Source organism: Tupaia chinensis, unplaced genomic scaffold, assembly GCF_000334495.1.
Source record: "Tupaia chinensis unplaced genomic scaffold, TupChi_1.0 Scaffold000013_1, whole genome shotgun sequence".
Taxonomy (NCBI): domain Eukaryota; kingdom Metazoa; phylum Chordata; class Mammalia; order Scandentia; family Tupaiidae; genus Tupaia; species Tupaia belangeri.
This window is the reverse complement of record NW_006159443.1, coordinates 129982-143583: the sequence shown is the minus strand read 5'-3', so window position 1 is coordinate 143583 and position 13602 is coordinate 129982. Positions and strand designations below refer to the sequence as shown.

The 13602-nt window shown below is 38.0% G+C and overlaps 1 protein-coding gene across 1 annotated transcript in view; it reads right to left on the bottom strand.

Moving 5' to 3' along the window:
* Positions 1 to 2982: 2982 nt before the first annotated feature.
* OBI1 (ORC ubiquitin ligase 1) overlaps positions 2983 to 13602 on the bottom strand; it is a 51384-nt gene continuing 40764 nt past the window's right edge. The window contains exon 6 of the mRNA XM_006139948.3: positions 2983 to 5153. Coding sequence (XP_006140010.1) covers positions 3611 to 5153 — 1543 coding nt within the window. The 3' untranslated portion in view covers positions 2983 to 3610. The remainder of the gene's footprint in view (positions 5154 to 13602) is intronic.

Genomic DNA, 13602 nt, shown 5'->3' with positions numbered 1-13602 from the left:
CACTAATACTCAATTTGCATTTCTGTATTGGAGATAACAGAACTTGATTCATAGGTTTTGTTTTGTTTTGTTTTGTTTGGAGAGGTTTTCGCTATAGGGCGCGTGCGCTCGCCAGGCAGACAGAGACACAGAGACAGAAAGCGAGAAATCACCCCCCAGGGGGGATGGTCACGCCCCAATCCCTTCTCCTCCATTCTCCTCTTGGGATCTTGGGCACGCACACACACGCGCCCGGCAAATAGGGTTTGAGGAGCGCATCAGATGAGATAAAGGTTAAGTTACAAAATACTTGATCTCAGTAAAAGATTTTAATTTGGACCACCAAATTGGTCATAACATCAGGTTATGGTAAAGAAGCAAAGTGCATAAATGAGGGTATGTGTGATTAAAAGAACATTCTGCACAGATAAGATTATTCCCTTTAACTGAGAAATGGCTTGGAATTAATTAATGTATGAAATACTGTTTTAGGGAAGATGAAGGGATGTTTTTTAAGATAAGCTGCCCGGGAATACTCTGGTTTCATATAGATGCTCTCACCCAGATTAGTCATTAGTAAACCAGGTTACACAATCCAGATTTCCGTGATTCCCTATCAGTATGTATTTGGATTAACATGGACACATTCTGGGTTACAGAGTCAGGTCTTAGTCTGTTTGAGCTATAACAAAACACTTTAGCCTGGGTAATTTATAAACAACAGAAAATTCTCACAATTCTGGAGCCTGGGAAGTCTAAGAACAAGGTTCCACTAGATTTGGTCTCTGGAGGACTAGCTCTCGGCTTTAAAGATAATGGCACCTTCTAGCTGTGTCCTCACATAGTGAAGGGAGCAATGAAGCTCCCTCCAACCTCTTCTTATTTTCCTCTATAAGGGCACTAATCTCAATCATAAGGGCAGAGTCCTCATAACCTGATCACCTCCCAAAGGTCCCACCTTTTATCTACTTTGTTTTTTTTTTTTTTTACAGAATTAATTTTATTGGGGCCAGCAGGTGGCATGGCGATTAAGGGCACTGGACGGACTCCCATCCACACGGCAAATTATGATTCGAGCCTCAGATCAGGTGGCTTGCTTTCTCACTTTCTCTTTGTCTCTCTCACGTGCTCTGTCCCTCTCTGGGCAAATTTAAATAAAGTTATATAATGCTTTTAAAAAAGGAACTTTATTTATTATTATTTAATTTGCAATAGGGCACATACACTCAACAGACAGGCAGAGAGAAAGTGAGAAAGCAAGCTGCCGGGTCCAGGACTTGAACCGCAGTTGACCATGTGGGAGTCTAGCACCTAAACACCATGCCACCTGTAGGCCTCAAGGTCCCACCTTGTAATACCATCACCTTGGCAAGGGGCAGGTAGGTTTCAACATATGAACTGAGGGAGAGAGACATTTAGACCATACACCCCTTAAATTAAGATTTCTACATTCTGAGTTTCTAATACACAAACCTATTATCAAAGATATTTGAAATGCTAATACCTGTGGAAAGTATCACTTAGCTTTATCATAATAGAAAGATGAAATAATGAACAAGTAATTATTAGAAAATATATATAAAACAAACATGGGGGCTGGCAGGTGGTGTGGTGGTTAAGGGCACTGGACTCCCACGTGGCTGACTACGGTTTGAGTACCAGACCTGGAGGCTTGCTTTTTCTCTCCCTCTCTCTCTTACTTTGTCCCTCTATGGTCAAGTTTAAATAAATAAGTACATAAATAAAGTTTAATAAAATAATTCTTTTTAAAAAACGTTATGACTTACATTAGCTTTCTCTGGCTATTATTACTTCTAAAAGTGGAGGGCATGAATCCTCAAATCTTTTTTTCTTTAAGTCCCAAATCTTAAAAATGCTATTTTATATGAATTTTTAAATTAAAAAAATGATATTTCATTGAATCCTCAGAATCTATTATAGCAAGGGTCAATTTATTTTTTTTTTCCTGTAAAAGGCCAGACAGTAAACATTTTAGACTTTGTGGCCCATACAGTCTCTGTGACAACTATGCAACTCTACTGTTACAGTGCAAAAGCAGTCCTGTATAATACATAAACAAATGAGGGTAGCTGTGTTTTAATAAGACTTTATTTAGAAACACTGAAATTTAGATTTCATATAATTTTCCTATGTCATGAAATATTCTTTGGATATATTTAAAAACCATTTAAAAATGTAAAAAACTTTTAATTAATTTATTTTTTGCTCAAAGGGCTTTCAAAAACAGATGCAGTCACCTGAGCCTTGGCTTATCAACCTCTGTATTATAAAATCAATTAAAAATAAGTTTTCCTGGTCTTTATTGACTAATTCAGGATCTGAGACAACGTCAAGGAATACAGTGCTTATGACATCTTTTATTCAGTTCACATAGAAAAGCATGCAGTATTAATGTAAAACAGTATGGTATTAATGTAAAACGTGCAGTGCACATTAGACGAACAAGTCACTAACATATAAACCCATTTTAAAGGCCTATGTAGGCACACCAAACATGTTTAGAATATTTTTCAGAACCTAAATTAAAAATTGTGCTTAGTTCTTATCCTCATCCCAACAGTCTTCACGAAATAAAACAAGTTTTGTCCTATACAGAAGATACTCTATTAACCAACGAAGCTTCTTTTTCTTAGTATGGAAAACAGAGCAAGCAAAAATGCTACCATGCATTTAAAGTTCCCACAAAGAACAGCACCATGCAAACTAGGGCCTTATCACTATAAAAAAAGGAGGAGAAAAAAGAAAACAAACAAATAAAAAAACCTAAAACGTCCCCTGGGATGTAAGTGGATCAAGAACTTGGCAATGAAGGTTTTTACACTTAGACATCTGGAAAAACACAGTTATGATATTTAGGTTCCTTCAAACGTAACCTTCCATTCCTTTCTTCCAAAGTATGCTCAATTTCTGATTTTACACACATACACCAAAGATGAGAAAATGTAAGCTACCTGACATAAAACAAATATTTTCATACAAAAATGTATTTTATGCTAGCAGGATGTTTTCACAAAAGCTAGACAAAGAACAATGTTAAAAATGCAAACATATACATAAAAGTTTTAAAAAGTAGATGAATATTGGACTAAGGTTAGAGTGCTATTTCTCCACCATGGCACTGAATAAAAGTTAGGCATCATTACACATAAATTAAAAAGGGCAAGCAAAATTAACTTCCACTCTAGGAAAAGCTTTCAAGAAACTCATTGTCTTATAAGCAGTGTGTAGACATCACTAACAGTTTTACTTTATGAAATACATATTCTGAAGACAACTGAGGCTCATTACCAGGCTGCTATATATGACAGTTAAATAAAGAAAATACACCCAACCCAGATATGTAAAACAGTCATTAAAAACAAAACAAACAAATGTCTCCCAACCTTCTCTGGTCAAAAGATCCCCAGATAAAAATGAAATAACCAAGCAAGTCTTTTCAAATTGAACACAATTATTTTGAGTACAGGTTAATCCACCCATTGTGGCCTGACACTTGACTAAAGATTACCCATTCAAAATTGTACAGAACTTCTATGAGGAGAAAAAAGTAACTTTAAAATTTCTTAAGTTCTTTTCAGGACAAAAACACCAAGGACACCTTTCTAATGGGTCAACTTTTAGTTGCTTTTGATGGGCTGGCATTGGAAAGACTGCTCTGGATTTTTCTTTTTGTTGACTGATTCACATTTTTATTCCTCTTTTCAGGCACAAAGGAAGTAGACCAAGGAGACTGGAGGTGGTTAGGAAGACCATGCATCTCTGAGGACATCTTAAACAAAGATGACCCAAACCTTTGATCATCAAATAGTCGATGTGAACTGCTTAACAAGACACCCTGGGAAAACTCTGTCTGAAACAAACAGCTTGGGGGTTTGATTTCATTAGTTTCTGGATTCGAACTGGGATGGAGTGAAAAATCTTCATTCATTTCTTGGTCAGATGGAGAAAGGAGGAAGAAAGAAGTGGGTTTCCATTCATTTCCATTTTCTAATTGGTCAGTAGTTAAAGAACCTTTAGAAAGGTTTAGCTTAGTTCTTTCTTCCAATTTATCAGTTTCCTCAAGAAATTCACTGCCTTGAGATGACTTTGATAAGCCATCTAAATCCACTGACTTAAAACCATTATTACAAGGGCTCTTGCTGTTGTCTGACTCGGACATCATTGAATCCAACTCAGAGATTTTGTCCAGGTAAGCAGCATCCATTGATGCTTCACTGGAGGTTCTTGTCCGGTTCATTTCAAAAGAGCGAATGGAATTCAACTTCTTGGATAAGCAAGAGCCTGATTTCTCATTCAGTTTTGAAGATATTTCTCCAACAGAATCTGCTATTGTGTTTCCCTCTGAACTTTCAAAATCCAAACTCTGGGCATAGCTTGTGGAACAACAGTCCCAAAATCCTGTCTTTGGAGAAGTAAAACATTCTGATTTCTTTTCATTTTCATTTCCACTTATATCATCTTCTAAAGAATCTTTATTAGAAGCATTTGGAGAACCACAAAAATCATCAAATACCAACTTTCTGAGATGATTTGAGTGCTTTGTGGAACTTCCACCTTTAACCATGGAGCTCTCTCTATTTTCTGGAGTATTAAGCTGAAGGCAACTAAGGGACAAGGGAGTACAAGGAGCTGGAAGATCATAAAGTTCTTCATCTTTGTAGGGTACGCAATCACTTGGTTTTGTACCCCACTCTCTTTCCAAATAAGAATCCATACTAGTATCTGTCACATCTAACATTATTTCTACCTGTTTTTGATAGAGGTCTTTTTTCTTAGAACAGCTTAGTTCTGTTTTGCTGGTGCTTTCTTGCCTGGCAGAACTGGTATCTGAGAGTCTGCTGCTGGAAGGCTTTGCCAGGTGAGAAGAACTCACAGTGGTTGAGCTGGGCTGCTTTCTGGCACTATCACCTTGATTCTTTGATGCCACATCATCTTCACTGCCCTTGCTCCCCTTGCCATCGACAGAAAGTGATCTCTGGCAAATGGAATTCATAACTTCTTTCTCTTCACTTGAATTTTTTAGCTGTGCAACTTGAGATTCTAGTTCTTCTATATACTTATCACTTCGTTCTAGGGCTTTCTTGAGACGATTTGTTTCACGTTCGTACTGCTCTACTTTGGACTGAAGGGCAGCAACTGTAAACCTTCCAAACCTACAAAGAATGAAAGGATTTTTAGTCTTGTAGCCCAAGCTTTTTTATTGTTAATATTTATAAGTATAAATTACCCCAATCCATTGTAATTTCTCATAACAGAGATATTTCAGAGCACTCAGTGAACAGGACAAAAGTTTCCCTATGTTTTAAATATGCATAGTATAACAATAGCAAAGACTATGCCTGCTCCATAGTGCAGTGATAATGCAGTGTTCATGTGGTAATGGACCTCATAAGGCGACTGTGGGTCGAATCCCTGACCTAGCTAGCTGGAAACACGTGTGCAAGCGCCCAAGATCTGATCAGCTGAAGGGATTGTGGCATGACAAGATTCTGTTGAGAGTGCTCCTCTCTCTCTCTCTCTCTCTCTCTCTCACACACACACACACACACACACACACACACACACTGTAATGTGTGTGCATGTACTCTATCATAAATTTAAAAATAATAGTAAAAAAGTAGAGCAAAGATCTAATGGGATATTTTTGTAGTCAAGTCAGACTAGTGGTATCAGACAGAAATCCACTGATAACTTCCCTTCCAAGAGCCAGCTCTATCAATTCAGCTCATATATGCATGAAGAGTTATCCCCTAAAATAATGGCAAAGATTTATGATAACATTTGAACAGTGGTCCACATCTTGAAATATTTACATTCAATCATCTCCCTATCGTACAGCAGTGTTTTACAATACATTTCTTATACAATGTCACCTTGTCAAATATAAGATGTCAATTTGAAATTCAGAAATCTTAGCAGTCCCAGGAGGAGTGGTTTTAAATACTTATTTGGACCCTTTCAATTATAGCTATCCTTGATGTGAAGCTTTTCCTTGGCCTTTCTGAGCACGAGGCTTTAATTCATTCCAGCTTTACTTATTTTTGGCATTTTACAACTGTGTGGGACATCAATTTCATTTCTTCCAACTTTGAAATACAAAGTCAGTGCTTGTGGTTCCAATATACCATTCATAAAAACATTTTTACATTTCCTGAAAGGGAATATTTTGGACAGCAACTGAAAAAAAAATCCACTTCTTTTACTGGGATGATTTTATTTCCGTTATTCACTCATGAATGGGAAATGGTTCAGTTCAGAAAATAATTTTGGAGCACCTAGTATAGGTTAGATGGGATATTTGGGCCTGGGGACACAAACAGGACTGTCCCAGCCCCAAGGGATATAAAATATCTAACTTAAATTCTATCTGATTATCAAGAAAAATTCTTCCTTTCAGGAATGCTTCTTATAGGCCAAACATAAGCCTTTCATTCCTTTTTTTTTTTAAGAGAAATTTTTGCTATAGGGCATGTGTGCTTGCTGAAGAGAAAGAGAGAAACAAAGAGAAAAAAAATGAGAAATTAACCCTCCCCCCCCCGGGTGGGCAATGGTCATGCTACAATCCCTTCTCCTCTTGGGATTTTGGACATGCACAACATGTGCCTGGCGTGAGTTTTAAGCCACCAGGTCTGAGACTCGAACTATGGTAGACTAATGTGGGAGTTCAGTAACATAACCATTAAGCCATCTGCTGGTTCCTCTTTTTTAAAAAAATTATTATTTACTTTAATTTATTATTATCATTTTAAATTTGAGACATACACACACACACACACACACACACACACACACAGAAAGAGAGAGAGAGAGAGAGAGAGAGAGAGAGAGAGAGAAAGCCAGCCACCAGGTCCAGGACTCGAACCATGGTTGGCCACACAGGAGCCCAGTGCCTTAACCACCATACCACTTGCTAGCCCCCAAGGTATTCTAACCCAAAAAGTACCTTCTTTCCCCCAATTTTTTCAAAAGGCTTTACTTAATCATCTTTTTGATGAGTTATATGAACACTAACCAATCTCTAAGAATGCAGGGATTATCTGTTTGTAAGAAAGCACTTGAGATGGTAACTTCTAAAAATTGCTTCTATTTTTGGTTCTTTTTCTTAATTTTCCCCTAATTATAGAAATTACAATTAAGAAATGTATTAAGTATTAAAAAAAAAACTAAAAAATAGCAGAAGGAGCTAACAGCAATTGCATCTGTTAGAATCAACCACATGTTCTAGACTCCAACTTAATGCCCATCTTAGACACTCTACTTAATGCTCTTCGCCTCCTAAACCTAATCCCCGCCCCAATTCACTGCCAGCTGAGGCCTAACGTGATCCCTGATCTCTTGTCACTGAGGGGAAAAAAGTAGAGGTAAAGGTAAATATAGTATCATAAAATACAGAGATTAGAAAGAACTTTAAAAGACATGATTGCTGAATATTGATCTACTCACTGCAATTAACTGAATTCCCAGAGAGAACATACTCCCTGCAACAACTTTTTTTTTGAGAGGTTCTTGCTATAGGACCCATGCGCTCGCCAGAAAGACAGAGACAGAGAGACAGAAAGCAAGAAATCACTCCCCGGGGGGATGGTCACACTGCAATCCCTTCTCCTCCTTTCTCCTCTCGGGATCTTGGGCATACACGTACAGGCGTCTGGCATGAGTTTAAGCCACCAGGTCTGGAACTCGAACTGCAGTCGACTACATGGGAGACCAGCGACAGAGCCATTATGCTAACTGCTGGTCCCTACTCCCTGCAATTTCTAAAAAAAGAAAGCAAAAACCATAGATATAACATAAACTAAAAGCAATTACAATAATGGGCATCCCCTTTTTAAAGACAAAGTTTACTACCATGAGGATTTGGTTAAATGAACATGAAAAATTTTCTTCTTTGTTAAAAATGTTTTGGTCTGTAAATGTAGTCCTTAGCAGAACTGCTGCCAAAGAACTTTTTTTTTAGAGTTTTTTTTTTAAAAAGAATTATTTTATTTAACTTTTGTCTATTTATTTGCTTATTTTAATTTGACCAGTGAGGGACAAAGCAAAAGCAAGAGAGAAAAGGGGAGAGAAAGTGAGAAAGCAAGCCACCAGGTCCAGGACTCAAACTATAGTCGGTCATATGGGAGTCCAGCGCCCTTAACCACCATGCTACCTGCCAGCCTTGCAAGAGAACTTTTAAAAAATGGAAAAAGACCTTTTAAATTCATTTCACAATAGTGCTTGTGAGTTCTTGACTGTAACTACTCTGGCATAATCAAATAACCCACATGTTTTTAAATGGAAAAACTGTGTAGCATGTTTATTTAATGCAAAAATCAAAAGTGACAGCCATATACTTGCTTACCAATATAAGATTTGGTTTTTGTTCAAGTGTAATTTTTATGGTAAAGCCATCTTCAGATAAAAAAAATCAAATAATTTAAAATAAAATAATGCTACCAGGTAGTAAGTCAGCTGATACTAAAGTATGTTCTTAAGAAGTCAGAGGCCTGGGAACCAGCAGTTAGTGTAATGGCTATGTCGCGGGACTCCCACGTAGTCGATCGCGGTTTGTGTCCCGGACCCGGTGGCTTAAAACTCACGCCAGGCACGTGTGCGTGCGTGCCCAAGATCCTGAAAGGAGAATGGAAGAGAAGGGATTGCGGCATGACCATCCCCCCTGGGGGGTGATTTCTTGCTTTCTGTCTCTATGTCTCCCTCTGTCTGTCGGGCGAGCGCACGCGCCCTATAGCGAAAACCTCTCCAAAAAAAAAAAAAGAAGTCAGAGGCCTATGCAAGAAAGGCTAACGACAAAGGAAGTGCCATGAGAAATAACAGCATATGAGAGAATCAAGCAAGTAGACGTTACTGATAAGAGTTAAGACTCCCTTTTTCAGAAAAAGAATTAATTAACTAATTAATTAATTTTTAATTTGCTATAGGACATATGTGCTCACCAGAGAGAGAAAGAGAAAGGGAGAGAGAGGGGAAATAAGCTGCCTAGTCTGGGACTTGCACCTCCGTCAGTCATGTGGGAGTCCAGCACCTTAACAACCATGCCACTGCTCCTGGCCCCAATTTCCCAAAGTTCTATATAAACACTTTGGAAGTCTGTAATACTTTGAATGAACAGAACTTTTCACCATGTAAATAAGGAATACAAGTGTGAAAACTGATGGAAATGTGTAGTGAAAGCCATGGATTCAATCAATTAATTAATCAATCCATGTAATTTGCTTTTTGTCTCGTTATCCCATCAGGGTAGATGCACCAGGAGAGCAAGGAGTCTGTCTTGTAGATACTGCTATATCCATAGGGCAATAATCCCAGTATACACCATCCCTCGTTAAATGTTCTTGAATAAATGTCATTCTCTTACTCAAAGACTTATCAGTGCCTTACATTACATTAAGACAGAGCCAACCCCACAGGATAAGCTCAAAGTCCTTTGTTCTCTTTTACATGTAAGTATTACGGCAGTCACTATATTACTAAATATGTATAACACAACTGATTATTTACTTGCTTTTAAAAAAATTAACACCAAGGAAAGTAACAGAGACTGTCATAAACAGTGTAACTTTTATACTATAGGCTTGGCATTCTGTACTGCTGTATCAAAAAAAAAAAAAAGTTTCAATTTCACTTTAGTAAAAGACTGCAAATATATGAGACCTTTGATATAGATGTTATGGGATTTTTAGCTTAGCCAAAGGATCAATAATAAGATTTGGGAGAGGGCAATTTCTTTACCATATAGAAATAACAATTAGAATACATATCTGATGTTTTGTTCTCATAGAAAAGGACAATAAGGAAAGTGCTTATTTATTGTGGGATAATCTCTTATTTACACTAATTCCAGACATTTCCAGAACACGCAATATAAAATGAAGTAATGCCAAGGCAAGCCGGAGGGATTTCTAATATCATTTACCATACTTCCTTTTCCTGAGCAAATTTCAAAATGTAGTATTTTGATAAACATTCCATTAGAGACCAAAAGGCTTTGATTTTCAAAGCAGCAATGATGGCCAAAGGCTTCATTATGTCGGAGAAAACACTGTAGAGCAGCAACTGATACTGGAAGTGTATTCTGCCAGAATCTAGCAGAAGCTTAAGGATTTTTCAGCTTGCAATGTTAACTACTGTATACATTCTGGATGAGAAAAAAGGATGAGGGTTCCCTTGTCCAAAAAGCTACAGCGGTACAAGATCATTCCTGTCTCTACTAGAAGTAAGAGAAATAAAAGCCCTATTGATTTGACCTTTGAGGTACTATAGTAAGAGCATCTCTAACAACATAATTTCCAAGACCAAAGTTTGTCATAGCCCATCACACAGAAGGAACAGGATGTATCTGAACAGGGTCAGAAGAAAGTGGTAAAATGTGGTAAAAACAAACAAACAAACAAAACAAAACAAAAAACCCCCACCAGAACTGAGCTTTAAGAGAACTAAGCTCTAATGCTGCTACTAACTAGTGGTAAAACTGAGAAATTCACTCTGCTTTTCAATGGCAGCCCCCAAAATGGGGTAAAGGCAGCAAGCCCAATGGTTTACCAAGACTACCAAATTTTACCTTCTTGAGAAATAAGGGAATCACTGGGGAAGTGAACTCACTCACTTCTTCATGAATCTTTGACTTTATATTTTTTCTTTACTTGCTAGGTGAAATAAAAGTGAAGTAAAATGAAAATAACCTTTGGGGGGGCCGGCAGGTAGCATAGTGATTAAGATGCTAGACTCCCACATGGCCGACTACAGTTTGAGTGCTGGACTTGGTGGCTTGCTTTCTCACTTTCCTTCTTTTTCTCTCTTTCTATCTTTCTGTCTGTCTCTCTCTCGTGCATTGCCTTATAGCAAGTTTAGAGGCAATAAATAATAATAAAAAAATGACCTTTGGACCTAGACCAGCTTTTATGGTCTGACCAATCTGACAAGTTATCTGTGTTGATGTCCTTGGTTTATCTGGTTCTGATATGCACAAGTTTCAGTTACTATGGTTTAGTTAAAAAAAACAAACAAAAAAAAAAAACTCCAGTCATTGGGACCAGCAGTTAGCATAATGGCTATGTCGCTGGACTCTTATGTAGTTGACTGCAGTTCGAGTACTGGACCTGGTTGCTTAAACACACCGGGTGTGTGTGCGTGCATGCTCAAGATCCCAAGAGGAGAATGGAGGAGAAGGGATTGTGGCGTGGCCATTCCCCCAGAGGGTGATTTCTTGCTTTCTGTCTCTCTGTCTCTCTCAGTCTTTCTGGAAAGCGTACACGCCCTATAGCAAAAACCTCTCCCAAAAAAACCAAAAAACAAAAAAAATATTCCAGTCATTCAACAGCAAGATTCAACTTTCAATTGCCTCATTATATTGACTGTCAGTAACTGCATAGAGTAAAACCTTCACTTCATTTATCTGTTCACAAAATACTTCATAAGGAACAGACATGCATCATGATCAATGACCAGTCACTTCTTTCAAAGTCTGTCCATGACTGCTTACTGTGCTTATCATGATTCAGTTAACCTACAGACAACAAGGCACGTGGTGGCACTGGCTTGTCTCCCAGTGAAAAACTCATGAGGTTCCAAAAAAATAAAAAATAAAGCAAAAGACAAAATTAGGCAGCAAAAATGGAAAAATGGAGTATGTACAGCAAAGAAGTGAAAAGTGATAATGCTGAAAATGAAATTAAAATCAAATGTAAATGTAGTTGTAGAAGAACTAGCTGATGGTAAGAATATTACAACAATGCTATTCCATTCAAGAGATTCCAGATATGCCAGAGGAGCTCAGAGGCAAATTTACTGATGTAGTTGAGAAAGTAGGTGTGATGAAAAGAATGTAGCGAAAAGAATGTAGATGTCCAGAGGAAATGGCACTCTGACAAGAAACTTGATGTTAAAGCAATGCAGAGAAATTTCTTGGACATTAAGAACACAGAGAAATTGCAATAAGTTGATGCAAACTCGGGAGTGTGAGAATTCATCAAGATTCAGAAAAGATATTAATGTCATATGATAAGTTATACAATGGGAAGGGAAAAACTAACTCCATTAAGTTATTTTCCATAAGTTTATTTTAACAAAGAAATAGCTTTAATTTCCAATGTTTCTAAATGTTTAAAATTATATTGCATAATATAACTGTACTAAATATTAGTTTTACTTTTTTCCCCATGTCTATATACACTTAAAGCTGACAATAAGAGAGTTAATTTTGACAAAAACTGTTAATGTCATGGAACAATTGTGATCTTTCCCATAGATTTTTTTTTTTTTTTCTATTGCCAGAGGTGCATGCTACTCACCAGAGAGAGACAGGGAAGGGAAGCAAGCACCACACAATGAGGCACGGTCATGCTACAACCCCTTTTCCCCTATTTCTCCATCTTCTTGGGTTTTGGGGCACATGCACACACTTGCCTTGCATACCAGGACTCAAATCACCATCAGCCATGTGGGAACCACTTCTCTTAATCTCTATGCTATAGGGCTGGCCCTCTCATAGACTTTATTTTTTTAGTTTATTTATTTTATTTGTGATAATATTTGCGTATGCATGAAAGAGAAAGGTTGAGAGAAGCACCCTCGATAGGGTCTCATCATACTGCAATCCCCTCTCTGGCTCTTTAGTTCACTGGAATCTTGAGCATGCAAGCATATACCAGCATGTTTACAAGCCGACTCAGGCATCCTTACCTTCAGTCGGCCATGTGGCTTCCAGCACAATGGTTTGGTTTACTACTCACTATGCCATCAGGCTGGTACTGCTTTAAGACTGCCTTGCATGGGCTTGGCTGGCATAGTCAATTTTATGGTCCTATACCACCATGTGAAATGAGGATTACCTATATTAAAGTAATGGTTGATACAGATGGAAACCAAATAAATTTATGTGTCAAATATTTCTTTAATGAATTACTACACTTACACTCAGAAAAAAAAAAAAAAGAAGACGACTCAGTCATAGGGACCAGCAGTTAGCGTAATGGCTATGTCGCTGGACTCCCACATAGTCGAACGCGGTTCGCGTCCTGGAACCGGTGGCTTAAACTCACGCCTGGCGCGTGTGCGTGTGTGCCCAAGATCCTGAGAGGAGAATGGAGGAGAAGGGATTGCGGCGTGGCCATCCCCCCTGGAGGGTGATTTCTCGCTTTCTGTCTCTCTGTCTCTGTCTTTCTGGCGAGTGCATGCACCCTACAGCAAAAAAAAAAAAAAAACCTCTCCAAAACAACAACAAAAGACCCAGTCATACAGGTCTTATTGTCGAGTTGCTTGTTTACATAGCTGTATATATGCTCATTCCATAACTTCTGAGATATTAGAAAATTAATTATTTTAAACATAAAAAGAGTTAAGATATCAGAGGGGAGAGCTTTCTACTGTTCCTTTCCCTTTCCTAAATACATTCTCCTGAAGCACGACATTATCAGTTAGATACTCCCTGAATTTAAAAACTCTTTTTTCTGATTACACATAACTTAGTAGCCTATAATATGAGCTCTTTAGGAATCTGAGTTTTGATGGAAGTAGGAGGAAAAGGGAAGGATGCCAGCACTGGTGCTTGTCTTCTGTGTATGTGTGCAGTGGGAGTAAAGGGGTACATTTTAGGGAAAGGGGAAA